At 68.5% G+C, this 27,834-nt stretch overlaps 2 protein-coding genes across 2 annotated transcripts; both read left to right on the plus strand.

Annotated features, from left to right (window-relative positions):
* DDX56 (DEAD-box helicase 56) lies at window positions 1–8,120 on the plus strand. Its single transcript, XM_067540328.1, has 14 exons — window positions 1–176; window positions 978–1,139; window positions 1,486–1,646; window positions 2,405–2,575; window positions 2,779–2,869; window positions 3,115–3,359; window positions 3,469–3,588; window positions 3,890–4,003; window positions 4,495–4,589; window positions 4,717–4,790; window positions 5,170–5,259; window positions 5,590–5,695; window positions 6,121–6,221; window positions 6,658–8,120. The coding sequence occupies exons 1-14, from the start codon at window positions 36–38 to the stop codon at window positions 6,742–6,744; spliced, it is 1,758 nt and encodes a 585-aa protein (XP_067396429.1). The 5' UTR covers window positions 1–35; the 3' UTR covers window positions 6,745–8,120.
* Window positions 8,121–11,469: 3,349 nt separating this feature from the next.
* NPC1L1 (NPC1 like intracellular cholesterol transporter 1) lies at window positions 11,470–26,607 on the plus strand. Its single transcript, XM_067540327.1, has 19 exons — window positions 11,470–11,523; window positions 12,607–14,135; window positions 16,186–16,286; window positions 17,413–17,585; window positions 18,086–18,214; window positions 18,818–19,000; window positions 19,398–19,512; window positions 19,737–19,864; window positions 20,060–20,197; window positions 20,432–20,521; window positions 21,226–21,416; window positions 21,743–21,861; window positions 22,843–22,969; window positions 23,326–23,381; window positions 23,680–23,830; window positions 24,160–24,391; window positions 24,541–24,654; window positions 24,844–25,006; window positions 25,604–26,607. Exons 1-19 carry the CDS (start codon window positions 11,470–11,472, stop codon window positions 25,777–25,779), a joined length of 3,969 nt encoding a protein of 1,322 aa, XP_067396428.1. The 3' UTR covers window positions 25,780–26,607.
* The last annotated feature ends 1,227 nt before the right edge of the window (window positions 26,608–27,834 follow it).

The raw sequence follows: 27,834 nt of genomic DNA on the forward strand, positions 1-27,834 counted from the left end.
TGGTGCTTCCGTGCGACTAAAGGGGGCTGTGGCGCATGCGCTCTGCCCTTGCTGAACCTGGCGGCCGCACGCGCAGCGACGCGGACCCAGGCCGGCAGCGGCACGCGCACAAGCTGCAGATGGCTGAGCCGGGGCTGAGCTTCGCGCACATGGGGTTGGACGGGCGGCTGCTGCAGGTACCGCCCCCCTCCCGGCCGGGGTCCCCACCCCGCCCCCACTGCTCTAGCCCCCCCCCCCCGTGCCGGGATAGAACCCAGGAGTCCTGGATCCCCCCTTCCCCCCATTGCTCTAACCCCCTACACCCCCCCCCCCTGAGCCGGGATAGAACCCAGGAGTCCTGGCTCCCACCCCTCCCCCTAGACCCCTCCCTGAGCTAGGAGAGGAGCTGTGACCCCCATGGCAGGGGCAGGGTGGAGGGCACGAAGCCCGGGGGCCCTGCTCCCTGCTGAGGCTGCAGGAGACCCCTGCCCTCCCTGTCTCCATGGGGGGGGGGGGGGTGTCAGTGGGGTACCAGGCGCGTCCCCTCTGCCGGTGGCAGTATCTCGCTGCTGGCCCCTCGGGTCGGGGTCCCCCGGCGATGCCCAGTGTGTGGCGGGGGGATGGATGGTGTGACCCCCCAGCCCCGCCCCCCTCGGCCTAGGGGCTAGAGCACAGGCCTGGCCGCCAGGATTCTGGGGTTTTGTTCCTGGCCCCGCCGCTGACTGGGTGTGTGGGGCTGGGGGGGAGTCCCCCCTGCTCTGCGCCGTGGGGCGATGGGGCCGGGGTGAAATCCAGCCCCTCGGCGAAGCCCCGTGTGATCTCGGCCGCCAGCCACTGGCCCCAGCGGGTGGGGGGGACCCCGAGGCTTGGGCCCAGAGCCTGGCTGCGAGGGAGGCGCCATGCCCCTGCAGCGCCCCCCCCCCCGCCCCCCCTCGTGCCCCAGACGTTTTGGCTGCTCTCTGGGATCCCCACCCGGCCTCCTCCATCCCTCCCCGCAGGCCATTGCCGAGCTGGGCTGGGCCAAGCCCACGCTGATCCAGGAGAAGGCCATTCCGCTGGGCCTGGAGGGCAAGGACCTGCTGGCCCGGGCCAGGACGGGCTCTGGGAAGACGGCCGCCTACGCCATCCCTCTCATCCAGCACCTGCTGCACGTCAAGATGGTACGTCTGCCCCCAGGGGCACAGCTGTGTCCAAGCCGGGGGGGGGAGCCGTCAGCCTGCCCCACACTTGGTCCAGGGCTGATCCTGTTAGGAGCCCCGCTGGCTTGGGGGTGTGGCCAGGGCCCTGAGTCCCTGGGGGAGCAGCTGGGACCCGTCTGCCTCTCAGCCCGGGTGGGATCCCTTCGCTCCGACATGCCAAGGTTGGATCAGAACCCGGTTCTCCAGCAACCTCTGTATTGCCCCGAGGCCGTCGCCGTGTAAGCAGGAGATGGTAGCTTCTTTGGGTGGCTGCCCTGGAATGGGGGCAGTGCCCGGCTGGAGTCTGACCCTGCCCCTCGTCCCTCAGTCCCCCTCGGTGACCGAGCAGGCCGTGCGTGGGCTGGTCCTGGTGCCCACCAAGGAGCTGGGCCAGCAGGTGCTGCAGATGATCCGGCAGCTGACGGCGTACTGCTCCCGCGACGTCCGTGTGGCTGATGTCTCTGGACAGGTGGACATGTCTGCGCAGAGGTGAGAGCCCCGGGGAGAAGGGGGCAGGCTGGGGTGGATGGGAAGGGAGAGGGAGAAGAGAGGGGCTTAGGGAGCTGTGTGCCCGGTGATACAGAACGGTCCCTACTCGTGGTCAGTGGTCCCAGGGATGGCGATAGTGACTGGCTATCTGAGTCCAGAACCAGCATGGACCTGACAGGGCCGGCCCAGGCTGTGGGGCAGGGACAAAGGCTGGGGGTCAGTGAGGGGCCCTGGCCAACAACTCCTGAGAACTGTGCTCCATGGCTGGTAGGGAGCTGTGCAGTGCCAGTGCAGCTTCTGATCTGGTTCCTTCTCTCTGACCGGCTGGGGGGAGCAGCGGGACCCCCCCAGGAGCCGTGACGCTTAGTATCCTCCCGGGGGGAAATGAGCGGGGCCGCTCACACCTCAGCGGGTTTGGCCGGGCTCTCTGCAGACCCAGGCGGCCGTCCCTGGGGGCTTGTGCGTGTGGGGGCCCGGCCCAGAAGCCCAGGGGCTTGTGTGCCCAGGCTAGCCCTTGCCCCACGCTTTGGGGGATGGTGCTATGCCAGAACCCTGCTGGCAGGCAGCAAGATCTAGTGGTTGGAGCAGGACTCCTGGGTTCTTTTCCCAGCTCCGCAACTGACTTGCTGTGCGGCCTTGGGTGACTCCCCCGCCAGTAGGAGACGCTGGCCATTGTGGTGTGCAATGGCCTGGTAGTGACCCTCCCGGGCCCAGCCTACCTGGCCCTGCCCCTCACGCTCACTCTGTGCCCCTGGCAGGCCCATCCTGATGGAGAAGCCGGACGTGGTGGTGGGGACGCCGGCCCGGGTCCTGGCTCATCTGCAGGCCCACAGCCTGAACTTGCGCCACTCCCTGGAGGTGCTGGTCCTGGACGAGGCCGACCTGCTCTTCTCCTTCGGCTTTGAGGAGGATCTGAAGAACCTGCTGTGGTGAGCTGCCGGGACTGGCCGGTCCGGTGCCCAGCCTGGGGGGCAGGTGTGATCTGGGGCGGGGGGTTCCTGGGGGGGGAGGGAAGGTGGCTTGCTGCGTTCACTGGTGGCAGAGAGGGTCTGTGCTGATGGTAGGGTTGCCAGCCCCTCCCGGAGCCCGTGGGAAGGGGGCGGCTCTGAGCTGGTCTCTGATTTCTTGGCAGCCACTTCCCCAAGATCTACCAGAGCTTCCTGATGTCGGCCACCTTCAGCGAGGACGTGCGGGCGCTGAAGGAGCTGGTGCTACACAACCCGGTGAGGGGGCCTGGCCGGCCTGGTGCCCGGGGGGCTGGGGTTGGGCGCTGTGGCCCGGGGCAGCTCTGCTCTGCGGCGCTGTCACTGCGCAAGGCGTTAAATCACTCGGGGTGGGGGGGGGCTCCTCACTGAACCCCCCTGGCCTGTTGTCATGGGGTTCCCTGGGATCTGGGGGGGGGGAACCCCACACCCTTCCCAGGGGGGCGGGGTTTGGGCCAAGCTCTAAGCCCCGCCCCTCCCGGCAGGTGACCCTGAAGCTGCAGGAGTCCCAGCTGCCGGAGGCCTCGCAGCTGCGCCAGTACCAGATCCGCTGCGCGGCCGAGGAGGACAAGTTCCTGCTGCTCTACGCGCTGCTCAAACTGGGGCTGGTGCGGGGCAAGGCCATCCTCTTCGTCAGCGCCGTGGGGCGCGGCTACCGCCTCAAGCTCTTCCTGGAGCAGTTCAGCATCCCGGCCTGCGTGCTCAACGCCGAGCTGCCCGTGCAGTCCCGGTGAGCCCGGGGGGCAGCCCGCGCTGCTGGCGGGGGGGCAAGGATCCCTGGGGGGGGTGGGGAGGGCAGCTCCCGTTGACACTCACCGGCGCCTCTGCTTGGACTCCAGGTGCCACATCATCAACCAGTTCAACCGGGGCTTCTACGACTACATCGTCGCCACGGACGAGCAGGTGCTGGCGGAGCCCACGGGGCGGCCCAAGAGGAAGAAGGGCGCCAAGGCGGAGAAGTAAGGACCCGTCGGGGGCCCCCGACCGGCCCTGGCAAGGGCAGACCGGGCCGTATCCAATAGCCGGGCCTGGCAGCACCAGCCTCTGTCAGCAGCTGGGGGCGTCCAACTGCGCCGTGCTGCCCCTAGCCGTACCCCCGAGCTCTGCTGGGCCCGCAGCCCCTGCCCCACCCTGCCCTCGGGAACTGCCCTGCCCTGTTGCTGGATGTTCTTCTGGATCTCTGGTGGGCTGGCGGGTTGGTCCAGGCTCTGCTCTCTGTGCCGGCCCTGCCCTGAGCTGCCCCTTCCCCTTCCCTCGCAGGGGCAAGGACCCGGAGTACGGCGTGGCCCGGGGCATCGACTTCCAGAACGTTGCCGCCGTCATCAATTTCGACCCACCTCCCTCGGTTGAGTCCTACATCCACCGGGCCGGCAGGTAGGGGGCTGGGCTGTGGCACCTCCTGCCACGCCCTGGGGGGGGCGGTAGGTGCCCCCATTTAGCCTGGGGGTGGGGATGGCCCGCTCTGCTCTCCACTTCTCAGCCGGTCCATATGGGCCGGTAGAGCCCAACTGGCTGGCTGTGAGCCATCCATGTAGGGAAAGAGCGCTAGGGTCTCCCCGACAGTCCCTGCAGTGCCCGTGTGTGTAGACGGGATCTCGGGCCGGGCGCAACCCCCGGGTCAGGGCGTGCTGGCTCTAGGCCCCCCGAGTCAGGCCGGACTGAGGGGACAGCGGGGGAGCCGCAGGCACCCGGCTAAGCAGGCCCAGTCCGGGATCGGGGCGCAGCCTGGCAGATGCTATGGGGGGGAGGCACGGCACCTGGGTCTCTGCCTCTGGGCCCGATTGCCCAGCCAGGGTGGTAGGGCCCCTCTGCGCAGCGGGGCGGGCGCTGCTGGCTCCCCTGCTGATCCCCGTTGCCCCCCGCAGGACAGCCCGGGCTGACAACCCCGGCACGGCCCTGACCTTCGTGACGCAGCCGGAATGCCCCCTGCTCGCCGAGATCGAGGAGGCGCTGGCAGGAGGTCAGTGAGCTGGGCCGGGGGGTGGATCTGGCTGCTGCGGAAACGGATCTGAGCTGCCGTCTCTGGGGAGGGGCACGGCTGCGGGGTGGGGGTCCCTGGCCCTGACAGACCCCGTCTGTCCCCACAGAGAGCGCCGAGCCGGTGCTGCAGCCCTACCAGTTCCGGATGGAGGAGGTCGAGGGGCTCCGCTACCGATGCCGGGTGAGTGGGGGGCACGGTGAGCAGAACAGGGCCCGGCTTGCCACGGGGCGGGGGGCTGGCCGGGCAGGAAACATCCCCACCCCTCCCTGTGTCAGCATTGGGGGTCAGACAGTGGGGCCCGAGGCAACTTGGCCAGAGCAGGGGGGCTGGGAGCTAGAGACAGTCCCCATGGGGTTGGCACAGCTGCCCCCCAGCTCCAGGGGGCCGGGGTGACTGAAGCAGCCTTCAAGTTGCACCGCAGGGCGGCTGGGGGCGGGACGCCCTGGGGGCAGGCGCTGGTGTCTGGGGTGTGGGCTGCCTGTGGTCGCTGGGGTCTGGGGGGGGCCAGGCCCTCGCCATGTCTGTGCTGGGGACTCTGACCTGCCCTCCCGCCCCCCAGGACGCCATGCGCTCCGTCACCAAGCAGGCCATCAAAGAGGCGCGTCTGCGGGAGATCAAGGAGGAGCTGCTCAACTCGGAGAAGTTGAAGGTACCGGAGGCGGGGGGGGGGGCTGTCTGCTCCCCAGGCAGGGATGGGCCCCGGGCGGGAGTCTGGGTGCGACCCCCTCCCTTGGCGGGCAGTGAGTCCCACAGCCCCAGGGGGCCGCTCACACGGCCGGGCTGCCAGCTGTGGGGCAGCCTCCCCGTGGGTGTCCGGGCGTGACCTGGTCTCTGGCCTGGAGGGTGGTCGCCTGGCCCCACATGTTAGATGCAGGCTGTTCAGGGGTGGGGGACACTGAGCCCCGGGGCGTGGCAGGGCGGAGGGGCCCCCAGTGTGTCTGCAGCTGGGTCTGGGCTCAACCCACCCCTCTCCCCCCAGACCTACTTCGAAGACAATCCCCACGACCTGCGGCTGCTGCGCCACGACCGGCCCCTGCACCCGGCCATCGTCAAACCGCACCTGCGCAACGTGCCGGAGTACCTGGGTCGGTGCCGCCGTGGGCGGGGGGGGCGGGCGCTGTTCCTGGGTGCAGCTTGGGGGAGACTCACCGGTTCCCAGCCGGGGTGGGAACAGGGCACGGGGCGGGCGGGGGGCTCCTCTGGGGTCACTTGTCTTTCTAGCACCTTTCCCCCAGCATGATCCCAAAGGTCGTATAGACCCGTTAGAGGGACCCCTTGGCGTGGGGGCTGGGGCTGGGTATATGGGGCCCCTCACCCAGCGCCAGGACACAGCCCCTTTGGGGTGGGGCACAGGGGCAGCTAGCTACAGCGCACAGTCTCCCCGATTGGGGGGTTCCCTCAGCTCTGTCCTGGCCTCGCTGGATGGGGCCGGGCGTCCCAGATCCAGGGCCCAGCCAGCCCCTCTCCCCCTCCCCAGCCGCAGCCCCTGACCTGGCTTCTCTCCCGGCAGTGCCCCCCACCCTGCGTGCCATCGCCCGGCCCCTGCTCAGCAAGCGCAAGCGACGGAAGCCCCTGGCCACCCGCAGCAGCCGCCCCGGGCGGGGCTTCCAGGTGGGTGTCTAGGCCAGGTCCTGCACCGGGAGAGTTTGGGGGTGTGCGGGGGGGACTCCCCCATCCTGCGTGGGGAGGGGAGGGTGGGAGCCAGCAGCGGTCAGTCCGAGATGGGACAAGGCTGTGCCCCTGCCCGCTGCTCTGTATGCTGGAGGAGGGGCTCCACTCAGAGCCCCCAGCATGGGCCCGAGCCCAGGAGCGGGAGGGGCTGTGGTGGTGCCCACCCACCCCCAGGGGCCTGATCCTGGGGGCTCAGTACCTGGCACTACTGATCCTGGGGGACCAGCAGAGCTGCCTCCGGCCAGCAGGGGTCGCTGGGGAGCCAGCCCCACTGCAGTGCCTGGGGGTAGAGCCCCACTGCAGGGGAGGGAGGTGTATCCCTGTAGCCCCCCGACTCCCAGCCGCTGTCCCTAACCACCCCCCGTTTCTTTCCTAGACCCAGGGGGGGCGCAACCCCCTGCGGAGCTTCCGGTACATGGGGAGGAGACCCCGACGCCCGGCCCGCAAGGGGGAGACGTCCTAGCTGTGGGCCCCCCGCCAGCCGCTGCACCCGGCTGGACTCGGAGTGGACACTGACCTGCGTGGCTGGGGCTGGCACCCCCCCGGGCACCGCCCCTGCTGGGCTCAGAGCAGGCAACTGCGGCCTGCCCCCCTGCACCTGGCCGGGCCCTCGCTCGCTGGCGCAGCTCCCGGCGCAGCGGTCTCACGGGGCACCCGCAGCGCGAGAGTGGACATCTCCTGGCACCAGCCACTGGCCACGCCCTGGTGCCAGCCCCGGGGGGGGGGGGGAAGCTGGGGCGAAAAGGGTGCAGTTGGCAGCTGGCCACAATAAATCTCTGCTGGCTCCACGCGGCTGTGACTCTGCTGAGACTGGGCAGCCCCGTGCCCATGGGGGCACGAGGTAGGGCCCGGGGGGGCTTGCTCTGAGTGGCCTGAAGGAGGGTCCGACTCCTGCTCTGCTCTCCTGGCTGGGGTCAGGGCCGTGTCTAGCCGGCAGCCCAGCTGTGGGGCCCACGGGGGGAGCAGGGCCGGGGCTGAGTGAGGGCATAGGGCTGCCCCTGGCCATGTAGGGGTTCATGAGGTGGGCACCTCTCCCTGGGCAGGCTGGGGCCAGGCTGCCCGGGACGCTACGGCCCAGCTCACGCTGGTCCCGCTCCTTCTGGCCCTGGGGGTGACGGGCCGGTTTAAGCCATCGCCCGCCGCTCAGGGCGTGGGGCTGGTGGGGCAGGTCGTGGCTGGGCTCCAAGCCGGCGGCGGGCGAGGGCCGGGACTGGGCTGGGGCAGTGCTGCCCGCGGGCTGTGCAACGTTAACATCTCAGTGAGCTGGGGGGGGTCGTGTACGTGTGCTCTTCTCAGGCAATTACTGCTGCCGGCCCCCCCCCCCACCCTCATGGGTCCCTGTCCTGTCCCCAGCCCAGAGGGCACGCGGCCCCCCGCCGCTGGCATGGCCTGGGCTCCTGTCCCAGCCCCGCTTTGCTAGGGAGGTGGCGGAGCAGCGGGAGGAAAGGGTGGGGACAATTTGTATGGGGGGAGCTGAGAGCCGGCGCACCAAAGCCTTAAACCCTGCGTAGGAGGGAAACCGCTTCAGCCCCCCTCGTTCCAGTGGCAGGGGGCACCCCCGGCCCTGTGCAGGCCCAGCCCCCTGCCCTGAGAGGGGTGGCACTTGCAGCGTCCTGCTTGGGGCTCGGGCCAGGGCGACTCCCCGGGCTGCGTGCTGGACGAGCGAGGCCGGGCACGCCCCAGCTCTGCTGCCCAGCACCGGCCCCTGCCCTGGCCTGGGGCTAGCGTCAGCCAGCAGGCCACCGGCCGGTGGCCCTAGGGACAAGGGAAAACCCCTGCCCACGGCTGCGCTGGTTCCGTGGCCTGGCTCAGCCCCATGCGCTGTGGGGCTCAGGCTGGGTGGGACTTGGCTGACCCATGGAGCTTTCCAAGCATCCATCCCAGACAGCTATTGGGGGGGACACAGGGTTATGGGGAGATGAGGGCGAGTTCCTGTTGGGGGGAGGATGGGAGGGCAGGGGCAGGGTTGCCTGGGGGGTGATGGGGGGGTGAGTTTGTTCCTGGTTGCTGGGGGGATGGGAGGGCGGGGTTAAGGTGGCCGGGGCGATGGGAGGGTTTGTTCCTGGTTGCTGGGGGGATGGGAGGGCGGGGTTAAGGTTGCCAGGGCAATGGGAGGGTGAGTTCCCGGTTGCTGGGGGGATGGGAGGGCGGGGTTAAGGTGGCTGGGGCGATGGGAGGGTGAGTTCCCGGTTGCTGGGGGGATGGGAGGGCGGGGTTAAGGTTGCTGGGGCAATGGGAGGGTGAGTTCCCGGTTGCTGGGGGGATAGGAGAGGGGTGTTGGACACGAGGGCAGCTTCCTGCTACGTGGATGTGGGGAGGGTGGGGTCAGGGTTGCTGGGGACCGGAGGGTGGGGTCAGGGGTGCCCTGCATTGCCAGGGTGCTGGCAGCCCAGCGAGCCGGTGGCCTTGGCACATCGATCCTGGCTCCCCGTATCTGCTGCTGTATCGCCTTATCGGGGCCGGGGCCTGTTCCAAGGCCGTAGGCGGGACCATAAACCTTGGGGCGCCGGTTCGCCCGGACGATAACAGGCTGGGGCAGAGGGCGCCCAGCTGCCCTGACACACGTGGGTCCAGGTGCATCGCGCCCACGGAGGGGTGTGAGCCATGGGTCAGCACCAGCCTGGGGCACGCATGGTCCCCAACCCGGCCCCCCTACAACAAACCAGCCCCCCATGGCCCCACGCTCCGTACAGCAAGCCGCTCCCCCTGCCCCACACCTGGATGACTCGGAGCCTGGGGCTGCCTATGGCGTGAAGTGGGGGCTGTTGTGAGCGCTGCGTGTGCATCCCACCGGCTGGGAATGCGGGGAGAAGGGGGAAAGCGAGGTATGCCTCCACGTCTGACAGGGTCCCCAAGAAGGTCCTTGATTTAAGCGCTTGCCCACTGAAAAGCGATTGCCGAGACAAAGGGCTGGCCCCCGTTTGCAGTTGCCCAGCAAGGAGGATGCCGGGGGGGACTGTCCCACGGTGGCAAAGTCTCTGCTGTCTTCAGCCATCCTCCCGTGCTGAGTGCAGCTGCATGTACAGCCGGCTGGGGGGGATCACGGCCAGACCCCACAGGTTCCCCAGGGAAGGGGCAGCGAGGGGGCCCCTGGCTTGGGTGGGCTCCAGGTGATCTCTCTCTGCTTAGCTGTTAAGCAAAGACGGGTCGGGCTGTGTGCGAAGTGTCCGGGCTGGGTGCTCTGTGAGACAGTGCTTCCTAGCCACCCGGGGAGGGGCTGGGCAGGGGCCCCCGTGGTCTGAGCGCGGAGAGGGGGTGGCTTTCACCCCATGCCCATGGCTGAGGATCCCACGAGATGGGCGGAGCTTTGCTCAGACTCCGGATGGTTAAAATGCTAAGGGATACAGCAGTGGGGGCTGGACAGATCTGGGACACCCTGCAGCCCCCACAACCACGTGCCATCCACCCTTCCCCACCTAGCCCTTCTGCCATGGGCTGTGCCCCTCACTGACCCAGATCCGGGGCGGGAGAGGCGGATTCGTGAGTTTCTGCTCTGTTCAGGAAAAACAGCCCTTTGGGCACGATTTTTGTCCTCGAACCCTGCTCTAATATCTCCGTGATAGCCTTTATCTCGCTGGCTTTTATTGCAGACCTGCGAGGCTACGTGTGCTACTTCATTCCACCCGGGGCAGAAGCGCCGCGGTGAATCAGGCCGAGGCGGCTCCAGCTCGCTCCGTTCTTCGGCGCGGGCGGAGCCTGCAGCGATAGCTAGGCAAAGGCGCCCGACGCCGCCCTCTCGGACGGTCCTGTCTGAAGCGGCTTCGGGCATTCGGCTGAAATTTTCCAGGCCAAACATCTGCCTCGAGCCGCGTGGTCAGGAAAGTTTCAGCTCAGAGAAGGAGGAGGGGAGAGGGGCGACGTGCATTGTTTTGCCCACGTTAAAAAAACCACAAAACCCGCTTACAACCTTTGGTTGAGCGGCTCTAATGTCCCCGTGCTTTGGAACAGGGGGTTGACGTTTGACAGGGCAGGGGAAATACCCGGGGGGCTGGGAGGGGCCTTTTGCTGCCCTCGAGAAAATACACCCGAATCTGGCCAAGTTATGAGCCTTTGAACGTCTCCGCCTGCCCCTGCCCGGCGGAGACTTGTTAGAGTTCGGCTGCTAAATTGTCTGAATGCACTGAGCATGCTCCATCCCCACAGAGCGACCCAGCGTGCTCCATCCCCGGGCTGCAGGGGGCTGAGTGGGACGTTTCCTGCCATTGATCCTCCAGGGACAGGTGGCCAGGGAGCCTGGCTGTCCTGTGCCATGTGGGGCAAGGAGCCTAGGGAGGTTTCTACATGCCGGTGAGATGGGGGTCACGGTTCTGCCTCAGAACCGGTGCGTTCCAGGTGATCGCTGCACCGTGCCCACGGCTAGCGCCGAGCTAACCGCCCAAACCCGCAGCGCTGCTGGAGGGACCCCTGGGAGGGGCAAGCTGAGCTGACAAAGCAAGCTTGAGTTTGCAGGACGAGCGGCGGGATCGCCGGAGCAAGTTTTCCAGGGCGTGCCCGTGGGCCGTGCCATGCAATGAGGTGGCTGGCGGGACGGGTGGCGTCCTAGCCCGGTTCTCAAGCCTGCGTGGAGAGCGCGAAATGCAGAGGACGACTGCTGGCCAGTGAGTCCGTGTGCTGTGTCTGATCGGCAGTGTGGTGTGACTGTGGTGCTTTGCACACGGCGATGTGTGTGTGTGTGTAGGAGACGAGGACTGGGACGTGGAACCGGAGGGGGGAGGGAGGGAGACAGGACTGGGCTGAGGACAGGTCGGGGAGGTCAAATTTGGCAGAAACGGGCAGAAGAGTCTGTGTCCACTAGAGATTCTAGTGCTGGTCCAAACAAGATAACAACCTACTACTGCTGTCAGTTTCTGCAGCAGCGTGACCCCAGCTGCTGGGGTTTCTAGTTTTCGGTTTGCTTTTTCAAACTAGGAAGCCCGGCCCTCTCTCTGCAACTGGGAGAGCCTGTAAAACGCCAGCCCCCGTCACTGGCCACGATGGATCCTGACCCCGAGTTAATGATACAAGGGATTTACGGCTGCGGCGCAGCCTGATTGGCTTCCCGGCCATCAGGCCAGCGGGGCTAATAGCAAATAGCAGGCAGCGGCTGCATTAAGGCAGGGTCCCTGGGAGTGGGGCAGACCTGGCCCTGGGTTCCCATTGTCACCTGCTCTTTCAGCGCCAGCGCCAGCCCCCTTTGGACGGCGTGAGGATGCCGGGCTCCTTCCCGCTCACCTGGGCGCTGCTCGGCGCCGCGCTGGGCCTGGTGAGTGAGCCTCGGCTGGCTTGGCGGAGCCAGGGGCGTGCGGTGTGAGGGGCCCCCGATACAGAACAGCTCTGCTGGAACCAACCAACCCCGCTGGGGCCCGGGCTGGCGTCTCGGGCACCGTCTCTTCCAAAACTGGGGTGATCGTGCCCGTCTGGCGCAGCTTCAAAGATGGCATTTGGGGATGGGCAGGGAACGGGCAGGCTCCGATCCATCCCCAGGGCAGGGGGGCCGGCTGGCTCCGGGGGGGTCAGAAGTTAGGATACGGGGCCCTTCCCCTCAAGGGTTTCGGTGAGCAAAGCTCTGATGGAGTTGAGGGGCCCATCCGCAGCCTATGGGGTGTGCAGTCTCTGGGTTGGTGCGGCTGGCACCGTCCCCGCACTGGGGGGGGGGGGGGCTCACCTGCTGGCATCGAGGAGGATGGTTGTGGGCAGTCCCATGCCAGGGGTAGGATGCACAGATTCAGGCGGGTGCCAGGGGTCTGCAGTGCTGCCTGCACGGCCATCCGTGGGACGGCTGCCGTGGGAGGGGCCAGGCACCCAAATTTGGGACTCTCTCCTTCAGGAGGGAGCCATGCGGAGATCCAGGACAAGCCCCTAGTGCCCCCCTACCCTCCTGCTGGGGATCCAGGGCTGGGCAGGGAGTTTTCCAAACTCCGACCCCACCCATCTAGAAAATTCCCCACTTTGAAGCTGAGAAAAACGTTGGGTCAAAAAACGATCAAGGACGGAGGATTAAAAATAATGCAGTGATGTTGGGAGCAGCTGGTGTGGGGGGGCCGGAGGGTGTGAAAGGGGCTCCCCAGCTCTGACATGACCACTGGGGGCTGGGACCTGCATTCAGCGGGGCAGGAGCAGGACCTGGGATCGGTCTCACGCTGGGGGGAGGGTCACAGTGGTGGGGGTCGGGGCGCTGGGTCAGTCTCATGCTGGAGGAGGTGGGGGGGTCGGAGTGAGGGGGATGGTCTCACTGGGGTGGGGCAGTGTGGTTGGGGGTCCGGGCAGGGGCCCATCGCCAGGTACTCCCAGCCCCCCCCAGCTGGGCCGCCGCTAACTCTCTCCTTTCCCTCCCGTGGGGGCGCAGGCTGGGGCGGCGCTGACCAAAATCCACCAGGTCGGGTACTGCTCTTTCTACGGCGAGTGTGGCCGGAACCCCGAAATCAACGTCAGCCTCCTGGCCTCGCAGGTGCCCTGCCTGTCCAACACGCCGGCCCGGCTGCTCTCCGGCGCCGCTCTCCAGAAGCTGAAGGCCGTGTGCCCCCAGCTGTACACTGGCGAGAACACCACCCATGCCTGCTGCACCTACACCCAGCTGGTGGCTCTGCAGCTCAGCCTGGGCATGTCCCAGGCCGTCCTGACCCGCTGCCCCTCCTGCGCCGAGAACTTCGCCAACATTTACTGCCAGAACATCTGCAGCCCCAACCAGAGCCTCTTCACCAACGTCACCCGCGTCTTCGACCACACCAACGCCACCCAGGGCGTGCTGGAGTACCAGTGCTTCTACAACCAGACCTTCGCCGACCAGTCCTTCGATTCCTGCAAGGGCGTCCGGCTCCCCGCCACCGGCGGCTACGCCATCGCCGCCATGTGCGGCAAATACGGGGCCACCCTCTGCACCAGCCAGCGCTGGCTGGACTTCCAGGGCGACAGCGGCAACGGGCTGGCCCCGCTGCAGATCGACTTCCGGCTGATGCCGGCCGGCAGCGCCGTCGGAGGAGGCATCGTGCCGCTCAACGGCAAACCGTGGCGCTGCGGCGAGAACGTCAGCGCCCACGGGCAGCCGTGCTCCTGCCTGGACTGCGCCGAGTCCTGCCCGCAGGTGCCCGCCCCCACGCCGCAGCCCCCGCCCTTCAAAGTGGGCAGCCTAGACGGCGTCCTCTTCGTGTGCTGCCTGCTCTTCTGCTTGCTCACCGTGCTCTTCGCGGCTTTCCTGGCGTGGCGCTGCGTCTCCAGGTCCAGGCAGGCCGGCGGCAAGGCGCGGCAGCGCCCGAGGGACCGGCTGACGTACTCGGAGAAGCTCAGCCAAGCCACCCACCGCGTCCTGGGGGAGCTGTTCAGGAGATGGGGCACGATGGTGGCTTCCCACCCGGTCACGGTCATCGCGGTCTCGGCCGTGGTGGTGGTGGTGCTCTCCTGCGGAATGGTCTTTATCCAGCTGACCACGGATCCCGTGGAACTGTGGTCCTCGCCCGACAGCCAGGCCCGGCAGGAGAAGGACTTCTACGACCAGAACTTCGGGCCCTTCTTCAGAACCAACCAGGTGATCTTCACGGCCAAGGGCCGCCCCAGCTACACCTACGACTCCGTCCTCCTGGGCACGAAGAACTTCAGCGGGATCCTCTCCATGGACGTCCTGCTGGAGCTGCTGGCGCTGCAGACCCGGCTGCAGGAGATCCAGGTCTGGTCGGAGGAGGACGGCAGGAACGTGACCCTCAAGGACGTCTGCTACGCCCCCCTGAACCCGAACAACGCCAGCGCCACCGACTGCTGCGTCAACAGCCTGGTGCAGTACTTCCAGAACAACCACACCCGCCTGCAGATGACGGCCAGCCAGACGCAGGGCAGTCAGGCGGGCACCGTGGACTGGAGGGACCACTTCCTGTACTGTGTCAAGTAAGTGCCAGGCCCCTGTATGGTAGAACCGGGGGCAGGCGCGGGTGCGAATCACCCTCCCCATACAGCGCTGCCGGTGCCCCTCATTCCCGACCTCTGTCCCCCTGCCGCCTTTCCTCCGTGGCCTTTTCCTGCAGCATCCAGCTCGGCTCCTGTCGCCCGTTGCCAAGTTGTCCTCGGTCTGAGCCGCCTCCGTTTTCGGGCCATCCTTTCCCGGCCCATCCGCTTCCCTGTCGTCCTCTTCCCAAGTCCTGCGCTCGGGAGTTTTCCTGGCCGTCTGGCGTGGAGGGTTTGTTTAAGGCAGCCGGTCCTAGCGCTTGGGGTTCGCTCGCAAATCGTGTCCGGCTCCCCCTCTTCGGGCTGTAATGCCCTCGTCTGCTTGCCCCGCTGTCGAGATCTGGCGGTGCCTGGGCTGCTTCTGCGTTGTTCCCGTGGCCGGTCGGCCGGTGGCAGAGTTCTCGCTGGTTCTTGCCGGGCGCGGCGTCTCAGGCGCCTAGTTTTCTCCGTGTCGATTTTCAGCCCTGCGAGCCGCGCGCGGGGTCCGGAGTCGGTTTGTTCTAGCTGGCAGATCTCCGGGCCCGGCACAGCCGGAGGATGTTGTCCACAGCGCTGAGGTAGAGCAGCGTCAGGACGCGAGGCCGTCGTACCCCCCCCTTCCCCCCCCAGCTTGTCCCTGTGACTTTCTCGTTGTGCCATCCATCCTGGCATCACGGACGCACGGGACCGGCCCAGCGGGGCTTTGCAAGTCTCTGGGACCCCCCCGGGGTCTCGCTTTTCCTCTAGGGCAAGCCACTAGCTTCACCGCCTCCTTGGCTGGGACCTCCGGGCTATGGGCCCCCCTGCTTCCCATGGTGAGTCCCTCTGAGGCAGCCCCCCATCTTGGGGAGCAACGTACCCCTCCGCCATCGGCAGGGCCACGCAGCCAGCGCGGGCGCAGGAGGGTGTGTCGTCGGCTGGACACAGCACAGGAAACCCTTGGGTAGTGCCCCCGCCCCTCTGATCTCCCTTTCTCTCAGTTCAGGGGCCCCCTGACTCCTCCGGCAGCCCAGGCTCAATGCCCCTCATCCCCCCCGCCCCGCAGTCCTGGGGCGCTGCAGCTCGGTCCAGATCTCGGGGGCGTCGGTTGCTAGGTGTCTGCGTCCGGGCAGTTGGATTTGCCGGGCTCTTCTCCAGGCCCCAGACAGCTCGGAGCCATTCACACCTGTGCCTTACCCTGGTAACCAGGCAGCGTGCAGGGGAAACTGAGGCACGCAGTGGCTTCCTAACTATGTTACAGAAAATTCCCCCTTTGTCCCCTTGTCCGATGTCGGGAGATACCTCGCATGGCTCAGCCGATCCTCTCCCGCGCCGGGGGCCGGGCAGCCTGGCCCAGCAGAGCAGGGTGCATTGGTCGGCTGGATGCAGGCCGGGCTGGCGAAGGCTGGGACCTGGCCCTGCTGGGGCCCCCCGGCCATGGGCACCCACCAGGCTCTGCCTCTCAGCCCCTCGCCTGTCCCAGAAGCTGGATCTTTATCCCCAGCCTGGCCCCCAGGCTCCCCACACCAGGGTCGGGCCGTGGGGGGTGTCCCACTCTCTGCCTTGATTTGCCAGGGATCCACACCTGTCCCGACCCAGTCCCTGTGCCCCGGACACACGCCCGCCTCCTGCCCGGCCTCAAGGGCAGGCTTTACCCTTCCACCCCCATGGGGTTGCCATGCAAAGGACAGGGGAAACTGAGGCACAGATAGGCGTCACCAAAATCTACCAAACATTCCCACTTCCTCGGGGGGGGGGGGCCTCTGGGCTGCCCGGTGGGGCCCCTGCTGGGATCTCCCTGGAAAGCACGGTGCGCCCCTCCCGCCCCCTTCGCAGTTCCCCTCCCCGCCGGGTGCTCTGCCTCCAGCCCCCCCCCCCCGTCTCTCCTCCCCTCTCGCCGTCCCCGTCCCTGGGGGGCGCTCCTGTGGGCAGGGTGCCTTTCGCAGCGGGCGTGGAGCCGGTGGCACCTTGGCACCAGGGCAGCACCCCCCCACCCCTGCCCGCCACCCTCACACGCTCCGCTTTGCCCCCCCAGCTCCCCGCTCTCCTTCAAGGACATCACCAACCTGCAGCTGAGCTGCATGGCCGACTACGGAGCGCCCGTCTTCCCCTTCCTGGCCGTGGGCGGCTACGCGGGTAAGAGGCGCCGGCGCCAGGCGGGCACCCGGCCCGCCTGCTTCGTGGGTAGCCCCTGCCCGCCTCCTCCCCAGGGCCGGCGGCTCCGCGGGGAAGGGCAGCGCAAGGGGATGGCCCGAGGGGCGTTGGGCGCGCTGCCTTCACAGCCTGGCACCGTGGGGCGATTGGAGGAGGGGCGTGAAGGTGGCTCTGGGGACACCCCCGGGAAATGTCCCCCCCGGTATGAGAGGCAGGCGGCCAGGAAGCCCGGCAGCGTTTGTTTGGGCCACACCAAGTGAGTGGTGCCGGCTGGTGCCGGGGACAAGCGGGCAGCAGCTCTGCGCTGGAGGAGGTGGGATGCCAAGGGAGGGATGCCATGCTCACAGCCCCGGGGAGCAGCGCCCATGTGGGGGGCAGGGAGCAGGACGTTGCAGCAGTGGGGCTGCCAGCCGCAGAGAGGGCACGGTCTAGCTCCGGGCGCGGACAGGCCAGGCCGGACGGCAGAAAGAACCGGCAGGTTTCCCACGCAGCCTGGCTGAGCCCCTGGGAACCCCCTGCTGCAGGGGGCATGGAGCGCGGGGGGTGTCCATGGCGGTTCAGGGGGTTGGATCGTGGGGTAGTTGGTGGGGCTGGCTGGCTTGGGGTGTCTGTCCTGGTGTGCTCGTGGTGGTGCCGCCTGGAAGAGGAGACGGGAACTTGGCTGCTGGAGGCCATTCGAGATCCCAAGACGCTGCCCTGAGGACCCCGGCGTCCTGACCAGTGCTCTGGGGATTCCAGCCTGCCTGCCTGACCTCCTCCCCCTGCCGTGGCCGTTTCAGCTGGGTACAGAGCTGTCACTTCCTGTCCTAAACGGCTGCCTGGTGTTGTGTCAGCTGCCATGCCGCAGCCCAGAGGTGGCTGCCTTTCAGTGGTGGCGGAAGGGGCTAGTGCTCAGTGAGTGGCCCGAGATCCTGACCCGCAAGATGCCAGGGTGTGGGGGGGTAGGATGGCAAAGTCTGGGTCTTTACGATGCCCTTCATCAGCCCAGCTTCCTCCCTGCGGCCCGGGGGGCAGAGTTCCCACGGGTGGGGGCGTGAGGCTGGATGCCAGGAAGAGGGGGGCTGGGGGATGCCCGCGCCCGCCGGCTCTCAGCACCCTCCTCCCGCAGGTGAAGATTACTCGGAGGCCCAGGCGCTCATCCTCACCTTCTCCCTGAACAACTACCCCCGCGACCACCCGCGCTACGGCTGGGTGCTGCTGTGGGAAGAGCGCTTCCTGCAGCTGGTGCGCGAGTTCCAGCGCGCCCACGCCCACAACTTCACCGTCGCCTACATGGCCGAGGTACCGGGGGGCACGGCCCAGCGCCAGCTGGGAGAGGGGCATGCCAGCTCCCGGCTCCGCAGAGACCCAGCTGGGGGCTCAGATAGACACCCCCCACCGGGAGCCCCCTGACGGCTCAGGGTTGTCCAGCCCCCCCACCACAACTCTCTGGGGCTGGGACCCCAATGCTGGAGTGATCCCCCCCATCCTGCTGCAAGCCGGGGTCCCCTCTCCTCGCCTCACTGAAGGCTCACCCCACTCTCAGGTTTGGGGGTCTTTCTGCAGCTGCCCATGCCAGGCAAGGGGCATTTCCTGATGCCAGGCTGGGGTCCTGGGCGGGGGGTCAGCTGCAGCCAGGCAGGGGCAAACAGAGGGGGCGCGGGGCACCCCAGCCCTCTCGCCCCATAGGAGGCCCCGGGGCACAGCGCCTGGCTCCAGCAACTGCAGTCCAGCCATTCGCTGAGGGCGGCCGGGGGGCCTGCCCCCTGGCACTGCCCGTCGCTGACCCCCGGCCCCCGCAGCGCTCCCTGGAGGACGAGATCAACCGCACCACGGCCGAGGACATCCCCATCTTCGCCATCAGCTACCTGGTGATCTTCCTGTACATCGCGCTGGCGCTGGGCGAGTACTCCAGCTGCAGGCGCATCCTGGTACGGCTGGGGTGGCGAGGCCAGGGGGGCCGGGGGGCTGGTGGGAGGCCATGGGGGGGCTGCTCTGGGCCCGTCGCGCCTGCGCGGGAGTGAGGCCCAGGGGCAAGCCTGCCCCAGGAGGGCAGTGCCCATCTGCTGGCCTGTCTCCTGCCCGTCTCTAGTGGGGGCTGCCCTCTCCCTGCAGAGCGGGGATGGGGGGGCTGTCGCCACCACACATGCTCCGAACCTCTGGGCTCCCCTGCCCCATGCAGCCCCAGCCCCATAGGCTGCCCTGAGCACCGGGGAAAGCGCCCCCTGATGGGCCCGCAACCCAGCGCCCCATAGCGCCTGTGCCCCCCACCCGCGCTGACCTCCAGGGGAGAGCGCCCCCTGCTGGCCCCGCAACCCAGCGCCCCATAGCGCCTGTGCCCCCCACCCATGCCCTGGCACCAGTGCTGACCACCAGGGGAGAGCGCCCCCTGCCGGCCCCGCAACCCAGCGCCCCACAGCTGAGCCCCCGCGGCCCCCCCATGGCATTTCTCCTGTGCCTGTGTCACCCCCCCCCCCCCAGCGGGTGCTGCCCGCCGCCCTGACCCGCTGCGCTGTTCCCCTCCCCCCCCGCAGGTGGACTCCAAGGTGACGCTGGGCCTGGGTGGGATCTTGGTGGTCCTGGGGGCCGTGTTCTCCTCCATGGGCTTCTACGCCTACGTGGGGCTGCCCTCCTCCCTGGTCATCATCGAGGTGGTGCCCTTCCTGGTGCTGGCCGTGGGCGCCGACAACATCTTCATCTTCGTGCTGGAGTACCAGGTGAGCTGGGGGGAGCCCGCCCGGCCCGGGAACCCTTTCCACCCCCACATCCTGCAGTGCGTGTGCCCCCGCCTGGCACACCCCACTGGGCGGGTCCCATGGGACACCGGGGGTCACCGGGGCCCATCCATGGGGCCAGGGGTTGGGCACTTGGGCGCACGGGGGGGTCAGAGAAGCCCTGCCTACAGCGGGCAATAAAAGGGCAGAAAACCAGATTGGGGTGGGGGACTGCTGGGGGGGGTCCCCGGCAGGACATGGGGGGGCAGCAGGCCGGGTGGGGGTGCCCCTGACAGGGCGGGGGGGGGGGTCAGGCGAGGGGCTGGGAGGGGATGCACCCAGCAGAGCAGTTGGGGGGCATCGCCCAACCCCTGCCCTCACCCCGGCGGGCGCTTTGCAGCGGTCGGTGCGGGAGCCGGGCGAGCAGCGGGAGCAGCACATCGGGCGGGTGCTGGGCTCCGTGGCACCCAGCATGCTGCTGTGCAGCTTCTCCGAGGCCACCTGCTTCTTCCTGGGTGAGTGCCCGCGGCGCGGCGGGCGGGGGGCGGGCTGGGCCCAGGGATGGGGGTGCCCACCGCCACGGCTTGCAGCTGGGACGCAGCCGGGGCCTGGGGTCCCCGCGCCCGGGAAACGCCAGTCGGGCCAGGGCAGGTCCGGGTGCACACAGGGCCTCTCCCCCCCCCGAGCCCGAGGGCCCCCGCTCCCCTCCGCCCCTGCTCATCGGCTCCTGTGCCCACAGGGGCCCTGACGCGGATGCCCGCGGTTCGCACCTTCGCCCTCAACGCCGCCCTGGCCGTGCTCTTCGACTTCCTGCTCCAGATGTCCATGTTCGTGGCGCTGGTCTCCCTCGACGCCCGCAGGCAGGAGGTGAGGGTGCCCGCCCGGGGGGGGTGGCAGGCGGGGAGGGGCGCCCCGCTGGGCGCGGAGCTGTTCCCCGGCTGCACGGAGAGGGCAGGGCTCTGCCCCGTTCTGCAGGCAGGGCCGGGTGCCCCACGGGCCGGGGGGGCTGGGTTTGGTGCCCGGCGCTCCTCACGCCGCTGACCGCCCCCGTTTGCCGCCCAGGCCGCCCGCCTCGACGTCTGCTGCTGCCACCGCCTGCACAAGGCGGGGTGCCCGGCCCGGAGCGAGGGGCTGCTGTACCCCTTCATGCAGCGCTTCTACGCCCCTGCCCTGCTCCACGGCGCCGTCCGGGCCCTGGTGGTGAGTAACGGGGGGGCTTGGGCCCCGGTGCCGGAGGGGGGGAGGGTCAGGAAGGGGGCCCAGGTCCCGGAGGAGGGGATGGGGCCCGGGGCGGGGGAACCTCTACACAGGTGGGGCTGGGCCCTTGTGCTCCGGTGTCACGGAGACGGGGCTGGGGTGGTGGGGCAAGGGGAAGGGAGGGTGCAGGGGGCTGGGGGAGCTGCGCTCACTGTGGTGCCCCCCTCTCCTCCCCAGATGCTGCTTTTCATCTTCATGTTCTGCGCCGGGATCTACCTGGCGCTTCAGGTGCCCGTGGGGCTGGACCAGCAGCTGGCGATGCCCAAGGTGAGATTCCCCCCAGCCTCTGCCCGGGCCCTGCGGGCTGCACAGCTCTCCCAGGGCGCCCGGAGCCTGCCCTGGGCTGCAGAACCCTGTCCTGGCACTGCCAGGCCCTGGCACCCCTTGGCGGTTGGGCAGCCGCGCCCAGCTCGCACCCATGGCAGCGCCTTCCCGTCATGTCCTCGGTGCTGGGCTGGTTCCAGCCATTCACGCGGGGGCCGTGCCCGACAGGGGCGCTGTGAATGCCCAGGCTGCCCTGTGCTGGGCTCCGAGACGGGCACCCAGTGGGTGGGGCAGGACTGGGGAGGCATAGGGTGCCCCATAGCCCCGTGGATGCTCCGTCTCCCATGCAAAGACACCAGCTCACCCCGAGTGGGAGGTTCCTGGAGCTGCGGCCCCGTCCGGGAGCTCTGGGCCTGGCATGTCCCCGGGACCCAGGTCTGGGGGGGGCAGGCCCACCCTGGCACTGCCCTCTGCTCCGTGGAGCCGGTGGAGGGGACAGGGGGACGCGCTAGCCACAGCTCTGAGGGCCTGGTGCCCGGGTCTGGGCCGGCACTGGGTGGGGCAGGAGGACGGCGGCAGGTGGCACCGAGGCTGGGGTGGGGCCCGGTCTCCGAGCCAGCCAAGCTGCCCGCTGCTCAGCGCCCAGGAACGCTGGCTCCTCCTCGGCCGTGCCAAGGGCGGTGACGGGCCCTGCGCCATCTCCCCAGGACTCCTACATGGTGCAGTACTTCCAGTACCTGAACCAGTACTTCATGGTGGGGCTGCCCACCTACTTCGTCACCACCGGCGGCTACAACTTCTCCACCGTGCCCGGCATGAACGGCGTCTGCGCCAGCGCCGGCTGCGACAACAACTCCATGACCCAGAAGATCCAGTACGCCACGCGCTTCCCCAACGTGTGAGTGAGCCGAGCCGCTGGGAGCGCCCAGAGCGGCTCCCTGCTGCCGACCCGCGGCCCCTGCCCCCCCAGCCCTGGGCTACCCCGCTGGCTGTGCCGGTGCCCCTCACTCCCGGCCCGCGGCCCCCCCCAGCCCTGTTGATTTGCTCTGTCTGGACGAAGGTGGGTTACTTGGGGCTTCAGTCAGGATCTGAACCCGGGCCCCCGGCCCACACGGGCAGCACCTCCTGCCCAGCTCCGTCCCTAGCCTGTCGGGTGAGCCCACGGCAACCGCACAGACCCCCGCGGCCCCGAGTCGAACAGCTCTCCCCCCGCTGCGTTTGCAGGTCCTACCTGGCCATCCCGGCCTCCTCGTGGGTGGACGACTTCATCGACTGGCTGAATCCACTGTCGAGATGCTGCCGCATCAGCGCCGCCGACGGCCAGTTCTGCCCGTCCACCAACAGTAGGTCCTGCCCCGTGGTGCTGCCCGGTCCTTGCAGAGAGGGGCCAGGGATGGGCCGGGGGCCCCCCCGTGGGGCATGCCAAGGCTGAGATTCTGCAGGCCGGGGAGGGAGGAGGCTGGAGAAGGGGGCTCGGCCCCACAGCGAGACAGGACCATCCCGGCACAGCCACGTCTCGTGCCCAGTCCGGACAGAGGGGTTCCCCGCGCACCCCTCGATGGCGTCTGGCTTCCAGGGCTCAATGCTGCGTCCAGGCGAGGCACCGCCGAGCAGAACCCCAGGGATTGGGGGGTGGGAAAACCGGATTTCCCCTCAAATCGCCGTGAGATCCCAGCAAGGGCAGGCGGGGACAGCGAGCTTGGGACTAGCAGCCCCGCATCCCACTCCAGCTGATCCCCCCCTCCCGCCCCCAACGTGCTGGTCACAGCCCCGCTGCGGCTGGCGGAAATCGGCTTGCCAGCTTTCTGATTTCAGTCGCAAGCGATTTTCCCGGGGCTCGTCAGACTCAGTGGGGGTTTTGATTCCTGTGTGTCGGGGGGCTGGAGCGGGGGCCAAAGGGTGTGGCGGGGGGAGGGTCTAACCACCGTTGGATGGCCAGGGGCACGGCTGGATTACAGCTCACCCTCCACAAGCAATGAAGTGCACGGCTTTAACGCAGCACGGCCTGCGGAACTCCCTGCCCCTGGATCTCGGCCAGGCAAGGCCCTGCGCTGGTGCGGGCAGCGAAAGCAGCCAGAGCCCCTGGAAGGGATGAAGCAGCAGCTGGGATCTGAGCCTTCCCGCCTGCGGGCATGAGCAGGCCCTGGGGGCCAGGGACCGGCTCTGTGGGAGAGGCCAAAAGCCGGGGCTGAGCTGCCCCGGAGATCGCTGTGGGTGAGCAGAGCACGCGGGGGTGGCCGGTGGGGTTCAGCGGCCCTGGACAGCCTGGGGAAGGGGCAGGGGCTGGCAGCCCCCCTCCACCATGCCACACTCTCGCCCTGCAGCCACCTCCTATTGCCTGGTCAGCTGCATGGGAAGCCTGAGCGAGGGTGCGCGCCCCACGGAGGAGCAGTTCGCCCGCTTCCTGCCCTGGTTCCTGCATGACATGCCCAACCTCAATTGCCCCAAGGGGTAGGTGCCGGCCGGGGACAGGGCCTGGCATTGGGCCAGCCGGCGGGGAGAGGGGGCCTGGCGTGGGGTGGTGCTGGAGGACTGGAAACGCCCTGTGGGCGCAGCGGATGAGACTGGGGTGCAGCACGCCCCCCCCTGCCCCCACACAGCGCCCCCTGCTGGCGAGGGGCTGAACAGGGAGACCCCATGCTGGGACCCCACATCTGCCCTGCTGGGGACCCCTCCCCTCCCCTGGGCCGAAGCAGGGCGCCCCTGTCCCACGGCAGACTCGGGGGGGGGGGGGGCCCTTCCCATGGATTGGGGAGGGGACTGAACCCTTCTCCACTCTCACCCGCCCCTCTCCTATCCCTGCCCAGGGGCCTGGGTGCCTATGACACGGCCGTGAAGCTGGGCCCGGATGGTGAGATCCAGGGTAAGTGCCAGCCAGGGCAGCCACGGGGGGAGGGAGACCCCCCCACGCAGTGAGAGGGATGGGGGGGACCTGGGCCCCAGAGCAGGACATGGGGGTAGGAGGGCACGAGGGGAACTGGGTGCCAGGACATGGGGGGGTAGAAGGGCATGGAGGGGAGTGGGGTATCAGGACATGGGGGGCAGGAGGGCTCGGGGGAGGGGGGCAGGAGGGCTCGGGGGAAGTGGGATACCAGGTCACAGCTCGAGCTGAGCTCTCCAGGCGAGGGGGCACTGGCGTGACCCCCCCCCACTCTCCCCAGCCTCGCGGTTCATGGCCTACCACACGCCCCTCACCAACTCCCAGGAGTACACGGCCGCGCTGCGGGCGGCGCGGGAGCTGGCCGTCGACATCACCCACTCCATGCGCCAGGTGCCGGGCACCGACCCCAGCTTCCGGGTCTTCCCCTACACGTAAGGGGGCAGATTACATGGGGGGGGGGGGGCCAGTGGGGGTGCTGTGGGGGTCTGGCAGAGGGAGGTCCTGGGAGGCGGTGCCAGGCCCGTGTCCTGGGCAGAGGGAGCTTTGAGGGGGGCGGTGCTGGGCCTGTGTCCCAGGCACAGGGGGTCCCAGGGCAGGGGGCAGTGCTGGGCCCATGTCCTGGGCACGGGGATCCCAGGGAGCAGGGCCGGGCCCTTGGCCTGAGCACAGGTGGGTCTGAGGGGGGCAGTGCAGGCCTGTGTCCCGGGCATAGGGGACTCCCAGGGGACAGACCCTGTCTCACGCCCTGCCTGGCCCCCAGGGTCACCTACGTCTTCTACGAGCAGTACCTCACCATCGTCAATGAGGGGCTCTTCAACCTGGCGCTGTGCCTGCTGCCCACCTTCGCCGTGTGCTGCGTGCTGCTGGGCATGGACCTGCGCTCGGGCATCATCAACCTGCTCACCATCGTCATGATCCTGGTGGACACTGTAGGCGCGATGACGCTGTGGGACATCAGCTACAACGCCATCTCCCTCATCAACCTGGTGACGGTGCGTGCCAACTGCGCTGCCCCAGAGCCAGCTGCCCAGCGCCCCCCGGGGTGGGGTCTCTTTGGGGGCATGGCAGTGGGGGTGGAGGGTGCAGTGGCGTGGGGCGCCGGGGGGGACCGACCCTGCTAACCACCCTGTGCCCCTTGCAGGCCGTGGGCATCTCGGTGGAGTTTGTGTCCCATCTGACCCGTGCCTTCGCCATCAGCACCCAGCCCACCCGGCTGCAGCGGGCCCAGGAGGCCACCGTCAACATGGGCAGCGCGGTGAGTGGGGGCGGGCGCCGCACGGGGGTCCCTCCCCCTTTGCAGCCCCCTGTGTCCCACAGAGGGGACGGCTGCTCCTGGGGGTCCGGCCACCGGGGCATGGGGGCTGTGAACCACCGGCCGGCCAGCCCCGGGGAGGGCTTGAGTGGCCGGGGCCGTCCGTGACCAACCCCCCTCCCCTTCCCGCAGGTCTTTGCCGGCGTGGCCATGACCAACCTGCCGGGCATCGTGGTGCTGGCGTTCGCCAAGGCCCAGCTCATCCAGATCTTCTTCTTCCGCCTCAACCTGCTCATCACCCTGCTGGGCCTGCTGCACGGCCTCGTCTTCCTGCCCGTGCTGCTCAGCTACTTTGGTGCCTACCCCCTCTGGTGCCCCCCCACCACCCCAACAGACCCCGCAGCCCCGCAGCATCCCCACAGCCCCTGGGTTCCCCCACACTGCCACCCCATCCTCTGCAGCCCCCCCAGTGCACCCCGTGGCCCCCCCACAACCCTCCCAGCACCACCCCATCCCCCACTGCCCCCGACGCCCCCACATCCCCCCCCCGCCACCTCTTGCTGCCCCTCACAGGTCCCCCGGCTTCCCCCCCGGTGCCACCCCCATCTGCCGCCACCCCCCCCCCGGCACCCCTTGCAGCCCCCCAGCGTCACCTGCACCCCCTCCCAGTGCCACCCACAACCCTGGCAACCCCCCACTGCCCCTCAGGGTCTCCTGCTGCCTACCTGCCCCCCAGCTCCCCACAGACCTCTTGCTGCCTCCCAGCCCTCACCCCTCCCACACCCCCCAGGGACGTAGCTCCACACCCAAGGCTCCTGCCCTGGAGGTGAGGCGAGGCGGGGGGGCAGGGCATGGGGCACCACAGTTAGCAGGGAGGGGGGATGCCCGTCATGCCCCTGGCCATGGCTTGTGCCACCCTGCCCGGCTCTAACCAGCTCCTCCTGTGCCCTAGGGCCCAGCGCCAGCCCCGCCCTGGCCCTGGCTGAGGCCCCGAAGAAGAGGGGCCCCTCCGGCAGCTTGGCTGTGAGGAACCCCAGTTTCCAGGACAAGGAGGAGCAGAGGAACGGCCAGGCACCCTGCGACGCCAGCCCGCCCGGGATCCCTGTCACAGCCTCCCACTACCTCTGAGGGGCAGCGCCTGGGGCAGAGCCACCGGGCACGGAGCTGCTGCGACCGCTGGGGGGGCCATTGCTCTCTGACTCGATGGGGGCCGGGGTACTGCAGCCGGACAGACCCCCCCCTCTGCATCATCAAATCTTCCCCGTCCCCCTTTCTTGGAGCCAGCCCAGGGCTAAGCCAGGGGGTGCTGTGCTGCAGGGATTTGGGGGCGGGGGGGGCTCCTCGATGCTCTAGCCCGGCCCGGGGGGGGCTCTCTCACCCTCAGTGCTGCCCCGGCCCTCGCACCCCGGGGGTGGACACACGCACTTTCCCTGCCCAGCGAGTTGTCAGCCCCTAGCCTGGGCTGCGCCAGGGGGGCCGACGGCTGCGTCATGTCTCTGCTGCCCCGGTTGTTCGGGGGCTCAGCTTTGCTGTGTTTGATTCCAGGCAGATTCCGGCCCTGCAGCCGGGCTGAGCCTGCCTCTCAGTGTTTACAAGGGGCTTTGCCACCTGAATTGTATTTAAACCTTTTTCTCACCGTTCGTCTGCTTTTAAACCGGGAACTGCTGGGCACCAGGATTCCTCCGTCTCCGCTGGGGCGTTGCTGCAGACTGCGCTCCGGCCCAGAGGCAGCTGCATTTCAGTGCAAAGGATTCCGGCCTGGGGGCTGAAATCCTTCCCTTGACTCTGGAGCCCGAAGGGCCCCTTAGAAGATCCAGTCTGAGCTGCTCTGCAGCGCAGGCCCTTCATTTGCACCCACGTACCCGGTCTGAGCCCAGAGACTTTGGTTAGACCAAAGCATTTCAGTCCACTGGAGACAGAGCCCAAGAGGAGCCAGTGCCCGAGGCCCCTGAGAGGGCAGGGAATCCATCAGGTGCAACGTGCCCAGGGGAAGGTGATACCCCCCAGGGCCCTGCCAGTCTGACCCAGGGGAAAGACACACCGGCCGGGCATCTGGAACAGATTCTCTGTGCCGCCTCCAAGCACTTGCCCCTTTCCACCGTTGCCAAACTCTGGTGCATCTAAAAAAACCTCAGAATACATCTGACCAGTGGGGCAGCGGGGGGGAGGGTTGCACCAGCACCGAGTCGCCCCAGCCATGCTCAGGACCCCCCATGGTGCCAGGCGCTGCCCGGACCCTCACCAAGATCAGGGCCCCACGGGGCGCGTTCACACTGCTCGTTGCGCCTCCCCAGCATGGGTGCAGCGTGGCGCATGGAGGGTACATGTCCCAGCCTCTCTTGCCTGCACTGGGAGCTGTTTTGCAGTGTCTTGCCCTCGCCCTGCCCCGTCCCTGCCTGGCTGGGTTCCTGGGGGTTCGGGGAGCAGAGCCCTGACCCCGGGTTCACCACAGGGGTCCAGAGGGCACCACCCCAGCAGGTCCGACCCGCTCGTGGGGATGAAAAACAGGCACCAGCTTTGCCGAGCTTGTTAAGGGCCCGTGCTCCCGTGGATGGGCCCTGTGCCCGCATGGGGAACCCACATTCCCAGGGCTGGTTCGTTCTGCAGGGAGCTGGGGCCTGGGCTCCTGTGCTTTGTGGGAGTGACGGGGGGCTCCTCCCCAGGCCCCAGATCAGCCGGGGTAAGAGGGGCCTGCAGCAAGAGCAGGGCAGGAAGAGGGGTCACTGTGGGGCAGCTGGATCCACGTGGGGGGTGGGATTTCCCCACTGCCTCTGCAAACCAGGCAACCCCTATGGGCACGGCCCAGGTCCCATCACCTGCTATGCCACAGCCAGAGCAGAGAGGGGAGCGAGGGCTAGTGGTTAGAGCAGGGGGCTGGGAGCCAGGACTCCTAGGTTCTATCCCCAGCTCTGGGAGGGGAGTGGGGGCTAGTGGTTACAGCTGTGGGTCAGAGGGGTGGTCTGTGGGGCCAAGTGGGAGTTATATGCTCTGACTGGAGGAGGAGATTGTCCCCCCTGGGTAGGCCTGTCCTCTGGGGGCTCTTCCGACCCCCAGTGCAGCCCTAGCCCCTGGACCCGTGCAGCCCCCACATGGGATCTCTCCCCCGTCCCTCTCGTGCAGGCTACCCCGGAGAAGGCTCAGCCCTGGCGCCTCCTAACTGGGGGGAACCAGGCTCCGAGCTGT

This window comes from Emydura macquarii, unplaced genomic scaffold (genome assembly GCF_026122565.2).
Source record: "Emydura macquarii macquarii isolate MOO-44397 ecotype Brisbane River unplaced genomic scaffold, CSIRO-AGI_Emac_v2 contig_573, whole genome shotgun sequence".
Taxonomy (NCBI): Eukaryota; Metazoa; Chordata; order Testudines; family Chelidae; genus Emydura; species Emydura macquarii.